At 46.4% G+C, this 16,798-nt stretch overlaps 1 protein-coding gene across 1 annotated transcript; it reads left to right on the top strand.

Annotated features, from left to right (window-relative positions):
• The first annotated feature begins 2,693 nt into the window (after positions 1-2,693).
• LOC144179659 (uncharacterized) lies at positions 2,694-15,033 on the top strand. Its single transcript, XM_077708096.1, has 11 exons — positions 2,694-3,119; positions 3,755-3,896; positions 4,005-4,121; positions 5,186-5,296; positions 6,030-6,089; positions 6,192-6,268; positions 8,640-8,760; positions 9,113-9,328; positions 9,418-9,687; positions 12,012-12,340; positions 13,466-15,033. Exons 1-11 carry the CDS (start codon positions 2,958-2,960, stop codon positions 14,690-14,692), a joined length of 2,832 nt encoding a protein of 943 aa, XP_077564222.1. The 5' UTR covers positions 2,694-2,957; the 3' UTR covers positions 14,693-15,033.
• The last annotated feature ends 1,765 nt before the right edge of the window (positions 15,034-16,798 follow it).

A 16,798-nucleotide genomic window follows, 5' to 3' on the forward strand; every position in this document is an offset into this window, starting at 1 on the left:
GATTACGTGCAAACCTTGTGAAGTTACTATTTTGTAGGGTGCATTCGGGGATTATGCACACAGGAAGCTGGTTGTTAATTTGGTTAAACAAGAACATTTCAAGCTTGTATTTGAAACGATTTTCACTATTTAAAGTATTCTCAAGAAGGAATGCTTTGGCATCACTACGGTAAGGACTGCGGGTAAGTATTCAAATAAACTGGTTTTGGATAGTTTGAAGGGAGGCAAGGTGGGTGCTGTAGGTAATGCCCAAGAGGAAATGCAGTAATTAATATGGGAATGAAGAAAAGCGCAGTATAACGAAAGTAATGTAGGCTGAGAGGATACATCACGAGACTGCATGCTCCGCTGCATGCTTCGCTCCTTGAGCACTGCATGCTTCGCTCCTCCCTAGGTATCACGTTAATGGAGATGACCCGGTTTTTTAATGACGGTGGCTGTGGGCAGAAAAGAATCGTTGTTGCATCAACTGCTAGCCTGTCACTGCCAAAATTACACTTCGTCAGAGATTTTTAAAAAATCCGCTACTGTCTCTAGCGGCGTTTACTTCCGCTATTTTGTAACGCGTCTTAAGTGTAAAGTAGGTTCTACAGTGTTTTGGAGTTAATGCAATTCGGTGAAGTGTCATGGGTCGCTTTTGCACAAGTCTGATTATTCGTATATTCGCGCTCCTTTGGAGATTGTTCACGCACCCGCCTATTAATAGGACAGAATTAAATGCCCCAATTGTGTCAATTTAAGTGTTTGTTCCCTTTTGCACCTCCCCCTTCCCTTACTTGAATGACATGGGCGCTGTGGGTACCAAATAACAAATATTGAGCCAAGAACCCAGCGTCCGGCGTCTGTAGCAGCGTAGCCGCTCCTAAACCTCTGATTGGCTGCGATGCGTAGCACATACCTGTATTGGCTGACGCTTGGGAAGGCATTAATAGTTTCATTGAGCGATAAAGCCGCCCGCCGGCATCTTGAGCAGCAAAACATCAGCTTCCAAACCTCCTATTTTTCAGGGGTGACCGTAGACCATGGTCCGTCGTGAACAAGGCATGTCACCACGCTGAATCCTTAACATGCAATCCTTGTGCGCATTCTGCGCAGCCTACAAGAAATGAGCTGGGGCCCATCTTAGAGTGCTCCTCAGTTATACCGGTCTCTTCTTTTGGGATGTCTTCATTATAGCCTGCCAGTCATTCCGAATTTGCAAACTTCATCCCGATGCACATTGCAGAGTTTGCTAGTGCTGGCCCTAAAAATATGCCTGGGCCTACCACGATGTACCTCTACTCTGGGCACGAATGCCGAGGCACGTGTTTTTTTTTTGTTTTTTTTTTTAGGGATGCAGTTTTTTTATCAAACCACTCCGGGTCACCCTTCGATGTCTCACAAGGCATGAACACCATCCATTATACGCTTTTTGACAAAGTCATTTAGAAGTAGTTTTTCGTGAGCCATTGTACGTCATAAAGGTATGGGTCCCTCAGGTTTCGTCCCAACCATGATTTCGCAGAATACTCCGTGGGTACTATCAAAACCACCAATCAGCCCCAGGTTACGTCGCAATGGTGGTTTCAGAGAATCCCATTTGGATATCCTGTGGATTATAAAGAAGTCTTATTGGCTACAGTATGTCTCAAAAAGTTAGCTCTGGCTATCTTGGCAGACACATACGCCAGAATCGTACATGTAGATACTGATGGCTCTGTGACTCAGTCCACGTCAATCACGGCTGGGATAATTCCAAGCCTATACATTACCCGAGGCTTCACACTGAATTACAAGACAACCTCCGCTACTGCTGGGTTGGTTGTCATCCAGGAAGTGATTCGTTTAATATTCCATGAATCGACTCACACACACACTTTGCTCTGTGACGCAAAACCAGCACCCCAGAGCCTCTGCAGTTGTTACTATGAAACAGGGACTACATTACGCACCTGCTATGAAAATAACGAAATTAGGCTCATTCGCACTACAACAGGGTCACGTCCATACCATTCAGTCGGTTCCAGGTCATTGCACACTGGCTGGTAGTAATTGGGCTGATGAATAGGCAAAGGTTTCTGCAGGCGCACATGCCGTACGTATGGCCTTTGTAAGGCTAGACACGAGCGCTTTCCTGTCTACCATCCTCCGCCTCGCCACGACGAGTCCCTTTTTTTATTCTCTTCTTCTGTGCTGTACTGTCGTTCATTCCCCTGAGTGCGGCGGTCGCTCCGCACTCTTGATGCTGTATTTTCGTGACCACTTTTCGGTCACGCTGCCGACGCGACCGCCTTTTCTCCCAGCACACACAAGGCTTTCGTCTTTCAAAAGCGTAAGGCTTGGAACTTGTCACTGCTATTGCAGTACAGCAAAAGCTACTTAATATCTCGCCAGATAGTTTGGTTTACACTGCCACAATTTACGCAAGCAATCACGATAGCACTAGAAGCTGTCACGATGTTCTCAGCTCGTGATCGGTGACGATTTTGCTCATAAAGAGAACCGGCCGCTATTTTCTGACCTTGAAATCACGGCTCACGAAGGCACACTGGAGACACGCGACGATGATTCAACTCCTCTATGTACTTGCTACAACGCACCACATTGCTGAGACGAATCACAAGCAGTGTTTCTCTGTCTCGGTAAGCTGCGCCACGTTCGAGCCAGGTCCTGCAGAGGCTGTTGTCGCCAAACGAGAGCGGACGTAACTAGTGTCACTAAATAAAGGCTTTTAGAGTATCGACACTCTTTTCTCTCATTGTTTTGTGCCGCCACGATTGTCATTGGTCGGTCTGTACCACGTGACATTTGTTTACCCATGGGCGCTGCCATTTTGTTTCTGGACGCGCCTCGGCCTGCCCGTGCCTGCCCTGTGGCTTGCCTCTGCTGCGCGGACGTTGAAGCGACCCGTCGCAGTCGTTCAGCTCCTGTTTCGGGTGCTTTTTCCACGTTTTTCGCCGCCTGATGAGCCTTTTGCGATGCCTTGTTGTTCCGTGATCCACTGCTGCAACAAGCCCGACGATGGAAAGCGGCTCATGCGTTTTCCCTTGGGAAAAAAGGCCGGTGAGAGACTCCGTGCGTGGCTGCAACTCGTCGGTCGCGACGATTTTAAGCCTACTCCATCATCGAGGATCTGTGAGGTGAGTTTATTTCAAGCACAGCTGTAATGCAACCATCGCAGTGAAAATTCCAGAGCCTAAACGTACGGCTACGCGATCGGAGTCGGCCAAGCACTACCGTTAAGGAGCAACTTTCCCCCTTACATTACTGTGCTGGCGCGATCATAAAAAAACTTTTTGTAGCCCCGCCCGTATAGAGTACGCACGCGCTTCGTGTGGTTCGCTTCCCTCAAAAGATAGTGTTGTGCAGCTGGAGCCGCTGAACAAAGCAGCGAAACTTTAGTGACACTAATCCAAATGTCCTGCTCGCTGACACCAAATGAACGCATGGAAGTCTTGCGTGTGCGATCAGACCCGTACGCCTCGTTGCCCGTAATAAAGCATCGTTGAAGCGGCAATTGCATCACTGCCGCATAGCTGCGGAGTCATTTTATTTACTGCATGAATATTTATTTTATGAATTTGCCAGTTTAATCAATCAATCAATGCCACTTGTGGTATGTAAACTTCGAATCGAAATTTACCTCACCCTTATTATATTTGAATGTGTTCTTTCCACGTACCAAGCAGTTTGAAAAGTTATTGTGTTCATGTTAAATGTTACTTGCAAATCTTTGATTGAGTAGCCATCGTCATGTGGACTTATTTTTCTTAAGGACCACTTTGAAGCTGACCAGTATGAAGGACACCGAGCTGATGGTCGAAAGCTGCTGAAGTGGAACGCGGTGCCCACCATCCCAGCCTGCGAGAATGCACGGGGGAGATCGAGGAGCATAATCGCCCAGAAGCCAGACAATGGTGTGTAGCGTGATGCACATAGTACTTTGTCATTTGCTACACTTTGGAATGCAGCACTACACATCGTCGCAATGAGATGTAACTTTGGAGCACATTTTGTGCTTTCAGGCATTTCAGCCATCACAGGCGCTCAAGGAGCCCCACCCGAGGTCTGTGTTCCCCAGGTGTGTGTTGTGCAGCCCCGAACGCCTGGAGCTGCAATCGGAGTTCTACAGAACAACCCGAGTAAGTATTTCTTGAGGGGCGCAAGCACTGATTTTCATACGTAGTGTGATGTCGACTGTATGAGAGATTGACTTTTAACCTTGGTGCACACAGAAGTGACAAGTGAAAACAAAAACAGGGTGAAATCACGACTTTTTCCTTCATGAGATACCGTGGCATTTAATCTGACTCTCTCCTAACATGTGGAGTCACATTAGAAGCGTCATCACGAACCTAGTGAGCTGTTGTGAGGAGGAGCGTAAAGATCCAGTCCTTCATGTAGGGCAATGTCATTTCATTGGAATCGCCTAGAATCACCCTTTCCATATACCTTTTAAAGGGGTACTGGCACCAATTTTCGGTGCTGATATTATAGCACAGTTCGCTTCCTTTACCTACCAGGATACCCTTCGTAAAGTATGAACAGCATGCGTCGCGTGCAACATATTCTGATTTGATAGTAATTGCAGTGCCGACAAGGCAACCGTGCTGGAGGCTTCCACCGAAATCAACATCGTGTGACATCACACCGCGGTAGAGTGAACGAGCCGCGTGCTCCCCAACTCCGTGACGTCACGTAACAACGCCTGGCTAATGGCAGGGTGCGAGCATGTGGCGCGCCGATGGAGCATCACAGGTTTTCGCATGGGCGCACGTGATAGCGCCGACCCTGTTCAGCAGAAAACATGACATCACGCCGTAGTTTCTGCCGCCCGTGCCCTCCGGGCTTTTCTCGACTGCAGCCAAAGGCAGCGGTTTTCGTTGCATTATATTTCATTATTTATCATGCGCATTTTAACTACTGTTTCATGATTGTTAGGCCAGCAGGCCTCAATCTAAGCAATATAAACACAACGTAAAAATTTTGTGTGAGTACTCCTTTAAAAATGAAGGGGAAGTCAGAATCACATAAATTCGTTGAGACAAATCATCCGTGGTTTGGGCTGCAGGCCAGTTTATAAATCCCAAGTGTACTTATATTTCGCTGTCATGAAAATTAGATTAGTGAGGCAGAACAGCCACTCCTAGCACAACTATATAAGGGACCATTGTGCCACAGCTGAGATGTGTTGTTGCCTTTCCAGCAACCCCAAGCACGGCTGAAGTTTCAGGAGTGAGGGCACCTTCACCTGACGTCATGCAAGGGGATGGCTACGTTGTGCCACTGCTTACGGTGGAAGTGGAAGTACAAACAGGTAGGTATCGCATTCAGAACAAGAACATGGTGGCCGCAGCAGCCGTTTCATGTACATCAAGAACATAGCTATTAGTGGGTGTTGAATTAAAGTTGTCAAGTTCGGTGCAAAGCACTTGCATGCAGTAATAATTTAAATGCTTAAAGTACTTCACATAAAAATTGGTTTCACAAAGTCATTCTCATGAACTAGTTCAGGTGGAGCAGCACCATAGTTGCATTAACGCGCCTTGACTCATCCCCCTTAATTTGGGTGAAGGCGTTCCAGGATTAGTTTCTAACCTTCCGTGCACACATTGCAGAAAGCGTGCAGAAATAGCCGGACTGGTTGAGCAGAGCACAATGGCATCTGGGGTGACCAGCCATCGTGTCTTATGCACGAGAGCCCCACTTCAAGCCTGAAACTTTTATTTGTTTTAAAAATTGTCTTTGGGGTTTTTACGTATGTATGCTACACCTGTGTCATGAGGCCTTCTGCAGTGGAGGGCTATGGATTAACGTAAACCATGGGGGTCTCTTACGTGCAGCGAAATCTCAATACCAGCGTTTTCGGTTTCCACCTCCTTCAGGCAACTTTTTTTTTTTAAGTTACTGTACTACTGCTTTTTCCATGCCCTCCCTACTCTAAACTCCAGCAAGGGGCTTTTTCATGAACCAGCAATAAAAATGATGGCATGAGCAAGGAGGGAGAAAAAACAAATGTTCAGTAATGTTTTTTTTTTTTTTTTTAACAGGTGCATGTGCTGTGGAGGCTGAGACCATGGACTTTTCAACATCTATGCCTGATGAACCAAGTAAGTGAACTAGTATGGGGAGCGATGCAAAGCTCACAGGTGTAAGTATTTCTGCACATCTGCTGCAGAAGCAAGTTTATAACACGATGCGTATATTTTCAGCTAGAGGAGTGCATGGGAGCTGTTCAACGAGCAACCAACAGTGTGCTGCCGGTACAACTGACCAGGCTGTCCAAACGGTATGAAAAACTGCCTATCTTGGCTTCTGAGACCATGTGTAAGCGTGCAACATGTTAAAGGGACACTGAAGGCAAAATACAAGTTGCTCTAGATCGATAGCTTACAGAGAACACGAATATACCATTCTTATGCGTATCTTTAAAATAAGGTAGAAAATTGAAAAAACGTAAAAACAAGTATCGCCACCACTGGCTATTCCGCACAACTTACACCGGAAGTGGTTAAAATTGTGTGAAAAATATTAAAACAATACGCCTTCCTAAGTTTATAAAAACTTAAAGGAGTACTGACACCAAATTCAGAATCGTTAAAAATGACATAATTGGCTTTATTCATTTGTGGAGATCAATCCCACCAATTTTGGCAGCCATCGGTGGCCGGAAACATAACGAAAATCCCTTTTAATTGCCCCGGCCGCGAGCTTCCTCAGATTGCCAGAACTAGCGAAATCGCTTTCAGCGTGACGACACGTACTCCGTGCCCTGTGAACCGGCCAGTTGTGGGTGGCGTCGTAAAGCCCTTTCTAGAACCGGAAACGCTCTCCTACGCTGCTGTTGTCGGTGGTCTCGTTTCGCCAGACGGTTTCTGTCAATGGCATCTTCAACTTCGTCAAAATGGCAAAAGAGTAACGCTAGGCTTTCAAAAACCAATGGAAGACAAACATCCTGAACAAACACGAACTCAAATGTGTTCCAATTAAACATTAAACACGGGAAATAACACCTAATTACACGAATTTGCAAATTACTTTTCGAATTTCCCGCGTCCCAGTCACCGCCGCAAGCTCGGGCGGGCCAATGCAGACCACGTGCCATCACAGCAGATTCGAAAAACGCGCGTGCCATCACGGGTTTTTGATTAGCGTCATCACCTGCAGTTTTGCGGCCGCCACTGTATGACGTCACGTACTCCGACTAGCTCTTGAACGTCCATCTGCGCTGCCGGCGACCGAAACCGAAACTGGTTGAAATTACTGCGTTTTAATCATTTCTATGCTTGCTTCTTGCCGCTTTTGGATCGATTTTCATAATTAGTGGCCAACGAGGTACTGTTTGCAGCATAGAAACCAAAAAGGTAAAATTTGGTGTCAGTACTCCTTTAACAGCAAGCTTTTATAGTGTCACGTCGACGAACAGAAAGAAGCCTAGAAACAATATGATACAAGCCCAACTGATAGATTACGCAGCGACCCCAAACGACAACAAATCGGTTTCGGTTTCGGTGCAATACCCGATTGCGCGACCGGTTCATTGTGTGGCACTTCACTTGTACGGTTCTATGTACATGTATCATTATGACCTTTCTGCGTGCTTTTGCTGTAGTAAAAAACGTAAGTATGCCTATTTTGGCTAAAGTCAATTGATTTCAAGTTACCAACTACTAGTATGCACCGCATAGGCAAGCATTTTACAGCATTTGTGATATTTGTTGCGGCACAATTGCATGCATGTTGCGCGCATAGAGGAAAGCTTTTGTTTCCTCTGCGGTCGGGAACAGCGGTAGACGGAATAATGGGAACAACCAAGACGACGTGAGACTAGTCATGAGATGGTTAAGTGAGCCAGAGGATCATCCTGCAAACATTTCTTCTTCAAGCCCGAAAGTATTTGTGGGTGAGTGTGCAATGAGCGAATGCAAGTGGGCTACGCACGCTGCGAGGCGGACGAGAGTGGATCTTATATCGAATAACGTTGGTATTATTTGCCTCTTTCCCAACGAGGGCTTCTTTACTTCCAGCATAGGAAATGTCTGGTGTTCGTACATAGGTGCGCGGTGCTGTGCAAGCAGCGGGTGATGGAGCTTGTGCACACGAGCAGTTGGTTAGAACTGTCACACGGCTTATGTGCTCGTCTTCAACAGAGCATCAAACCTGATCGCACGTCCGATGGAGAAACATTTTGCTTAGTTGTCATGAACAGCAAAGTACGTGGGAGTTCAGGAAAGCACGACTGATTTGACCCAAACGGACGAAACCGCTTGGTACGTAATAGCCTTGTATTCGGTTGCCCGAAGCTATACACCACCGCTGCCTCCCTTGCTTCCGGTTCATCGTGAAGCAAACGGCTGCCGGCCGTTTGCGTTATCGAATCGCTGTGAGGGAAATGAGGAACGGAAGTGTGTTGTTTGATTAGTGATTTATCAGCAATTAATGCATCTTTTGGCACCGAATAAATGCTAAGATTGCTATTAGAAGGTAATACTTTCATTTGAAACAAACTTGTTGGTTGTCTTCGGTGTCCCTTTAACGCACCTATGAACTTGCCCGCATGTGTTCAAGAGTTACCGCGAAATGTGCTTAGGCTACAAGTGATTACCAGCTGCTTTTGTGTTGGTTCTCAAGGGTGTTTTCAAAATTTTGATATGTTACAGGAGGCTCCGTGCAGTGGACCCAGGTGTGTGCACGAAGCTACTGTTGAGGAGTTAAAGCGCAAGCTGGATCTGCAACAGAAGCAGACCAGGAAGCTGGAAAAGCAGTTGGAAGCTGTTATCGGTGAGCATTTTATCTTTAATCACAAAAACTCTAGTGAAAGCAAAATTTTAAGGTTCGTCAATACCTTTTCTTGTTGAAAAGTTTTTCTGGGCTAGAATGGAGTTCAGTGAGTTGCCAAATACTGGTTCTTTCATAATAAAGTTAACTTTGTCTTCATGACCTTTTAAATGTGGCACTGCACGGGCCACATTTAAAATTGTATTTTGAAGGCTCAGTTAGTAGCTCTAATGATAGCTTTTTGTAAAAATAATGTTGAAGACTGCATTTCTGCTCACCCTAATGTTGCCACAATAAAACTAGAATTTGTGAAGTGCGTTGTCGCATTTATTTGTGGCATTCCGTTCTCTTGCAGGCAACAAGGTTCCACACCTAGCTCCTGACCAGGTTTTGAATGTTGGGCATCCTGATTCACGTGGCAACAGGTGGTCCGACAAGACGGTTCAAAAGGCCCTGCAGGTGCGACTCGCATGTGGCACCAGGGGGTACGAGCTCCTGAAGGATGAAGTCCTACCTCTTCCATCTGAACGGACACTGCAAAGACGCATTGAGGATGTCAAATTTGAACCCGGTGTGTATGCTGGTGTACCAGTGTTCATATGTTGTCAACATGTTTTTTATGACAAGCACACTACAAGATTGCCTTTACTTTGTTTTAAGGAATCCTCAACGAGCTTCTTCCAGCCTTGAAGGCAAAGCTGGAAACGATGAAGCCAGAGGAGCGACACTGTGCCCTTCTCATAGACGAGATGCAGCTGACTTCTGGTCTCGACTTCGACCCTACAGTCAAGAAGCCGATTGGCCTGGCAACAGCCCCACTTGTAAAACAAGGGCCTGAAGGCGAGCTGGTGTACGCAACACACGGCCTTGTCGTCATGCTGACTGGATTATCCTCCCGCTGGAAACAAGTTGTTGCCTATCATTTCACAGGTAAGTGCAATCTTCTAACAAAAATATTAAGCAAGCAATCATTTAACAATACATTTGCAGTGGACACAAAGGTGGTGACGCCAAGTCCACATGTATTTATCTTTAATAAAAAGGGTACAAGTGGGCCACCATTCCTCCACTGCTGAGAAAGAGAGATAGGGAGAGAGAGAGAGAGAGAGAGAGAGAGAGAAGAGAGAGAGAGAATTAAGTATAGGACAGAATTTAGTATTGGAGAGAATTAAGTGTAGGTATTCGTACCGAAGACAGCCAAGGCTATCAAAAAAGCGAGGCAGACAGAGACGAATAAATGGAAGGAAAAACTGGAATCGAAAACGCCGTTAGAGATGTACAGGGCAGAGAAATTTGAGATCAGAAAGGAAAATCTTTACGATAATTCCAAGGGCAGGGCGTTACTTTTTGAGGCTAGAGCAGGTTGCTTGAGAACAAAGAGCTTTGTGGGCAAGTATGCGCAAAATGATGGGGTATGTGTGGTCTGCGGAAATGAAACCGAAACGATTCAACACATTGTGTTGGAATGTGAGTGTATCCATCCAAATCTATATAACGTAAATATTCGCCTTCCCGAAGCCCTCGGATTTAAATGTAGCGCAGAGACAATTACAAGGCTGTAGAGGTCACTAAAAGGAGATTGGAATACTGGTGGAAGAAGAGAGGAGAGGGGATTATAGCCTAGGGCAGCTACCACCTGTAACGAACATAATTTATTTTGAGCTCATCCTACATAGCGTTAAAGGAGTACTGACACCAAATTCAGAATCGTTAAAAATTACGTAATTGGCTTCAGTAGTTTGTGGAGATCACTCCCACCAATTTTGACAGCCATCGGTGGCCGGAAACACAGCGAAAATCCCTTTTAATTGCCCCAGCCGCGAGCTTCCTCAGATTGCCAGAACTAGCGAAATCGCTATCATCGTGACGACACGTACTCCGTGCCCTGTGAACCGGCCGGTTGAGGGTGACGTCGTATAGCTTTTTCTAGAACCGGAAACGCTCTCCTGCGTTGCTGTTGTCGGTGGTCACGTTTGCTGGTGTCACGGTGGTCACGAAAAACGCGCGTCGTCACGGGTTTTCGATTGGCATTATCACCTGCAGTTTTGCGGCGGCCACAGTGTGACGTCACGTACTCCGACTAGCTCTTGAACATCCGTTTGCGCTGCCGGCGACCGAAACCGAAACTGCTTGAAATTACTGCGTTTTAATTATTTCTATGCTTGCTTCTGGCCGCTTTTGGATCGATTTTCATAATTAGTGGCCGAAGAGGTACCGTTTCCAGCATAAAAACCCAAAAGGCAAAATTTGGTGTCAGTACTCCTTTAAATATAGACATTATGCAACCTAGTTAACTATGCTTTTGGTGAGATGACTCATGTCATCGCCCCGGTACAAAGGGGATACCATTATTAATCATCAATCATCATCAGGAGGGCAGTTCAAGGGGTTGTAGGGAGCATTTCGAGGTTCAAAAGTTCTGTCACAGTATGCTGCAGTGTCTAATACCCGTGCTACACGGGCGTTTCGAAGGCCTTTGAACCAAATGTCATTTGACTCAAAAGCCACCTTTGAGCTGCTACACGGCGCTTTTCAAAGGCATTGGGTTGAAATGCCATTTGAGTCAAATGAGCACCCCAACCGACCTTTGAGATTCTCAAAGGCCTTTGAAACATGAACGTTTGTACTCTCGGGCGCAGTTTCTGCATGCCGCAGTTACAGAAAAGGGTAAACTTGGTTTTCAAAGAGCATGTTCTTAATAATTTTTCACCTCTTCTACTTTCCTATCGCTCAAACTACGGTTAAAAGGTAACTTTGCAGTCTCCACACCGGCAATGCAAAAAAAAAAAAAAACTATGGAAGCCATAGTGCCCATGCTATTTTGTGCATGTTTTGCGTGCGTTCGTAGGTTATAATCAGTTTCATCACTCGCGATGGTGTCAACTCTAAAATTATTTTTTTTGTCAAGTTACGAGAACGAAACTGTGCAGCAGTAGCGACACCAAAACATGGCGGGTGAACGAGGAAGCGTTCAACTGCCTTTGAGAATTGGCCGTGTAGATCGGCGAAACTCCTTTCAGTTCGAATGATATTTGGAATTTCGAAGGCCCTTTGACTCGAATGTCATTTCAAACGCCCGTGTAGCATGGGTATAAGCCAGGAATCCCAACTCAGCTAGCGCTGTGCCTAGTGCTGGGGCGTAATTTCTGCTTTTTTGACCAGCTACGTCCACAAATGGCTTGCATCGTGTTCACAAAGCTCCTGTATGCACTTGTGCCCTGTTCAAAGTGTTGTTGCATTCAATTGTCTTGCAGGGGACTCCATTGATGGCACGTTCCTGAAGGATGTGGTCTTTCGAGTGATCGAGGAGTGTGAGGCTGCTGGTTGCCATGTGGACGCGGTTATTTCTGACATGGGGTCGAGCAACAAGGCCCTTTGGAAATGCTGCGGCATCCGTGCGACGCGGGTGGCCGAACCCGTAGTTTCCTGCAGGCAACCGTGCGCAGCCAACACCAACCGGCAACTCTACTTTCTGGCTGACGCACCACATGTTTTGAAAAACATTAGAGGCCACCTGGTGAGGGGACAGTCTATCTTCTTGTCAAAGGAGACTGTTGCCAAGTACAAGCTCCCAACAAGAGAGGTAGGTATAAGCGCAAAAGGTGCTTTTATGCTAAAATGCATTTTCCGAAAGTATTCAGTCTTAGTATCTGCTTATTGCGATGGTTCATAAACGTAAAGGACCTCAGTAATTTTTTTCAACTTTAATGCTTTGAAGGAACACGAGCTATCAAATAGCATGTCATTTTGGAGGGTTCTGTATAATTTCATGGTGCTTGTAGTTCTTTAAGGCACCTTTACCTCATCGTGGAAAGCAAAAATGGGAGAAAAATTGGAAACATTTGTCTTACTAATTAAAAGGAGTACTGACCCCAAAATTTTACGTCATGTTTTTATTGCTTAGATCGAGGCCTACGGGGCCAACTATCATGAAAGAGTAGTTCAAATACAGCAGCGGACGATAAATGAGGAAATATAACGCAGCGAAAACCGCCGTCACCGGCTGCCGTTTCAAAAAGCCCGGAGTTCGCGGGCGGCCAAAAGTACGCTAGGACGTCACGGTTTCCGCTGAACGGGGCCAGCGCCATCGCGTGGGTATGCGAAAACCTGTGACGCTCCATCCACGCGCCAGACGGTTGCGCCTTGCCATTAGTCGGGTGCCAGGTGAACGTCACGGAGTAGGGGAGCACGCGGCTACGTCACCTCGTTTGCTCTACCACACCCTGATGTCACACGATGTCGATTTCGGTGGAAGCCACCAGCACAGCAGTCTCGTCGGCTCTACATTTGCAATCAATTTAGAATATGTTCCAGGCGACGCATGCTGTTCATACTTTACGCAGGGTATCCTGGTGGGTAAAGGAAACGAAGTGTACAATAATATCAGCACCAAAAATTGGTGTCAGTACCCCTTTAATAAAAAGAAGTATTGTACCCTCTGGCACAGAATAAATGCCTGAAGTCTTGTACAATGCTATCTTTTTGTTTAAAAGCAAGCTTCCTTGCCTGAAGTGTACCTTTCAATTATTGATAAGTTAGCTGTAGCAGTTTTATGAGGCTTGACTAACCTTATCTGTTACATGCCCTGTTGAGTTTCACACCAAGCTTTAAATTAAGGCATACAAGTGTTTGTTTTTTGCCAACAGCCCCCGGAAACATGCAGCTGTTAGCATTTCATCCTTTTTTATGCTATTTTTGCACCTCGCAGGTATCCGTGGAGCACATTAAACTTCTGGCAGAGGAAGATGCGAAACGGGACCTAAAGCTGGCGCCTCATCTCAAGGCTGGCTACCTCGACCTGAACCACTTCGAGAAGATGAGTGTGTCGTCAGCTGTCGCCGTACTCAACCACAGTGTGGGGGCAGCAATGCGGGTACTCGTGAAAATGGGATTGCTCCCATTAGAGGCACTGACCACGGCGTGGTTTGTGGAGCAGGTGTTCCGCTGGTTCACTCTCATGACGTCCCGCTACATCGGCACAGCAATGAGCTTGTTTAAGGAGACGTCACATGAAGACGCCGTGGCTTTCCTTCAGGAGTTCATGGAAATGTTTTCTGGTGTCTCAATACGGAACGAGAAACAGAAAGACTGCTTCAAGCCCGTGCAAACCGGCGTGCTGATAAGTACAACGAGTGCCCTCCTCCTGCAGCACGAGCTCCTGAGTGTTTACAACTTCAAGTTCGTCTTGCTGTGCCGACTCACTCAGGATGCCCTGGAAAATCTCTTTTCGTGCGTGCGAGCGAAAAACCCAGTGCCCAGGGCTCTAGAGTTCAAGCTGACCCTGCGGCTTATCATGTTGAGCCAGTTTTTCAGGCCTAGCCGCAAGGGCAGCTACCAGATCGATGACAGTGTTGACCTGCTGGAGTTCCTTGAGGTGAAGGCAGCGTCAAAAGAGAGCCTTGAAGCAGGAGAGGAGGTTCGGTTAGACGACAGTTTCCTCGATGACGCCACTCCGCTTGACGACGTTGAGATGGAATCTCTCGTCTACTTGTCGGGGTACATCACACGCAGTGTGAGCAAGCGGTACGCACTGTGCAACACATGCAAGGCGTATTTGAAGGACGAGCCCATTGCAGAAAGCGACCAACTTTTGCAGCTAAAGTCGTACCGGGCACAGTCGCAGCCGAACCCCTTGGTACGTCCTTCAGCCCACGTGGTCAGGTTGTTGACGCATGCAGACACCGTCTTCCGGAGTTTCGAGCATGATGCTTTGAACGTTTCCCTGCCGGCTCTCACAAAGGCAACCCTAGACTCGTACCAACTGCCAAATGATTTCCCACAATGCCATCAACTGGGAAAGCACCTCACTTCATCTTTCCTCATGCTGCGACTGCGGATAACCCTGCGAAAGCTGAGCTGCAAGGCGAAAGCTGCCAAGTCCAAGTGTGCATCGAAAAGCGTTGGGATGCGAGCAGCTGTATCTCAGGTCCGTTAAGTCATTGGGTATGAAGTTTTTTTTTTTTTTTGATGGAGGGTTTACGCACCAAAGCTACACCTGTGCTATGAGTTGCCCCCTACCACCTGGGGATCTTTCATGTGCGCCGAAATCTCTACACACAGGTGTTTTTGTTTTTCACCCATGAACTCAGCAGCGCAATGCCTTAGCCACTGCAACGGGTACCAGCTACGTGTGACAGCATATTTGTGAACCAGTGATGCTGTACGTGACTGGACACTCGCCTGAAGAAGTGCGACAGCCGAAGAAAGAAGTGACAAGTGTTACTCCGGACGCCTCACAACAAAACAGCCTTTCTAAAGGCTACTTCCTCGTTGCATGGCGGAATTGCAAAAAGCGACTCCCCCGTGTGTGCCCTCTCTTTCTAAAAAAATTGAGACATGTTATAATAAAGATTAAGTGAAATCAATTATTGCTAGTAAAGTAAAACAGCACAAAGGACGAGGACAAAGAAGAGCAGACGAACATCAGCGCTGGTGTTTGTCTGCTCCTCTTCGTCCTCGTCCTTTTGCGCTGTTTTATGTTGCTATAATCAGTCAACATGCCCAAGCTACCCTAAAGAATTGGAAAAGTCCTAGTTAAACTTGAATGTCGTGGTTAGAGCCACTAAATGTTTTGGTGCTCCTTGGCCTCAAGGCGCCCTTACGCCAATAAATCACACAACACAGTAATAGAGCCACTAAATGAGCTACTTTGTGGCTCTAGTCGTGGTCAACCGTGGTAGGAAATTCTTATTGTGCCCAGTAAAAAAAAAAAAGAAAAAAAAAAAAAGAGAGAGCTCTGCAGTCACGATAGGGCCATTGATCCCCGGTTATGAAGGCTTGAGGCCATTTATCGGCCCATGAGGCATTTTCTATTATTATCTCTCCAGGTTGCCAAGAAAACAAGAACAACAATACTCCAGATCACCAAACAAGCATCCTAACCGGCTATCGCACGATGAGCATGAACGGTCAGAAGCCACCACCCGCCTTATACGGGATCAGTAACCCACTACAGACACGGGGCGACATTTATGTTGCGGCAATTACCACTGTTGCTATGAACTGCATCATTCGACTTCGGGGTCAGGTTTACAGGAGCCGCTGCACATAGGGAGATGATTATGAACACCCCCTTCCAGAATTTACTAAATGCCAGCCCCCCCCCCCCCTTTTCACTTTTCATTTCCCACCCTTTCACACAATTGTGATGAAGTTGTAGGGATCAGAAAATAAATAGGATGTTTTGGCTGAGACGCTTCCTGAATGTAGCTAGCAGAATTGGACATATTTCTTGGCAAACTGACCAGTGTATCGGTATCGGGCGTGTCGTATTATTTGAGACTTGCAGTTGTGTGGATTCATTGCATGTCTTCTTGCATAATACACAATAAACAAATACAATCAAGTGCTTCCTTGGTGCATCGCTTTTCATATTACAGTATTTTATTTCTCCCTTTGTGTGTATGTGCGCGCGCGCGCGCATGTATGCATGCACGCAAGCGCAAGCGGCTGAAAAGTGACATGTTTTAGTTGCGGTTAAGGTAACGTACACCCTCCGAACTCTGCAAAAGGTATTTAAGGCAAATCATGGGAATTTGAATCGATGACGACTGCAGGCGAGAGGATATTTGCATGCTTCATTTTTAATGTGAGCACGTTCAGAATTCAAGAAATGGTTGGAATACCTGCAATCTCATTGGTCTGACGCGTTAATCTACACGTCGTGGTCTAAAGGTCACGACGAAATTATAGTTTCTCGATGATGTACGCAGGGTTTGATTAAAAGCTAGTCATATTGAAACCATTTACATATTAGGATGGCGAGGAGTGTGGACGCGGATCACGCCACTCCCAATTTTTGCTAGTTTTTGTGAAAACACCCTAATTGCCCGAACAGAGTACACTATAATGTTCTTTTTACAACAACCTGTTTAAAAGCATTCGCGGATGTCGCCGCTGAATTTCTTTTTGGACATTCAGTAATATTTCCATACTAGCCGCAAAAGATCGGGGTGAGTGCCGTCTCAAAAGCGCGCCTGGCTTCAACTAAAAACGTATGATACGATCGTCTCTTTTCTGTCCAGGGGAGTTAACGCAAATG

The sequence above is a fragment of the Haemaphysalis longicornis genome, unplaced genomic scaffold (assembly GCF_048455015.1).
Source record: "Haemaphysalis longicornis isolate Haplotype H1 unplaced genomic scaffold, Haemaphysalis longicornis Haplotype H1 scaffold_4, whole genome shotgun sequence".
NCBI lineage: Eukaryota > Metazoa > Arthropoda > Arachnida > Ixodida > Ixodidae > Haemaphysalis > Haemaphysalis longicornis.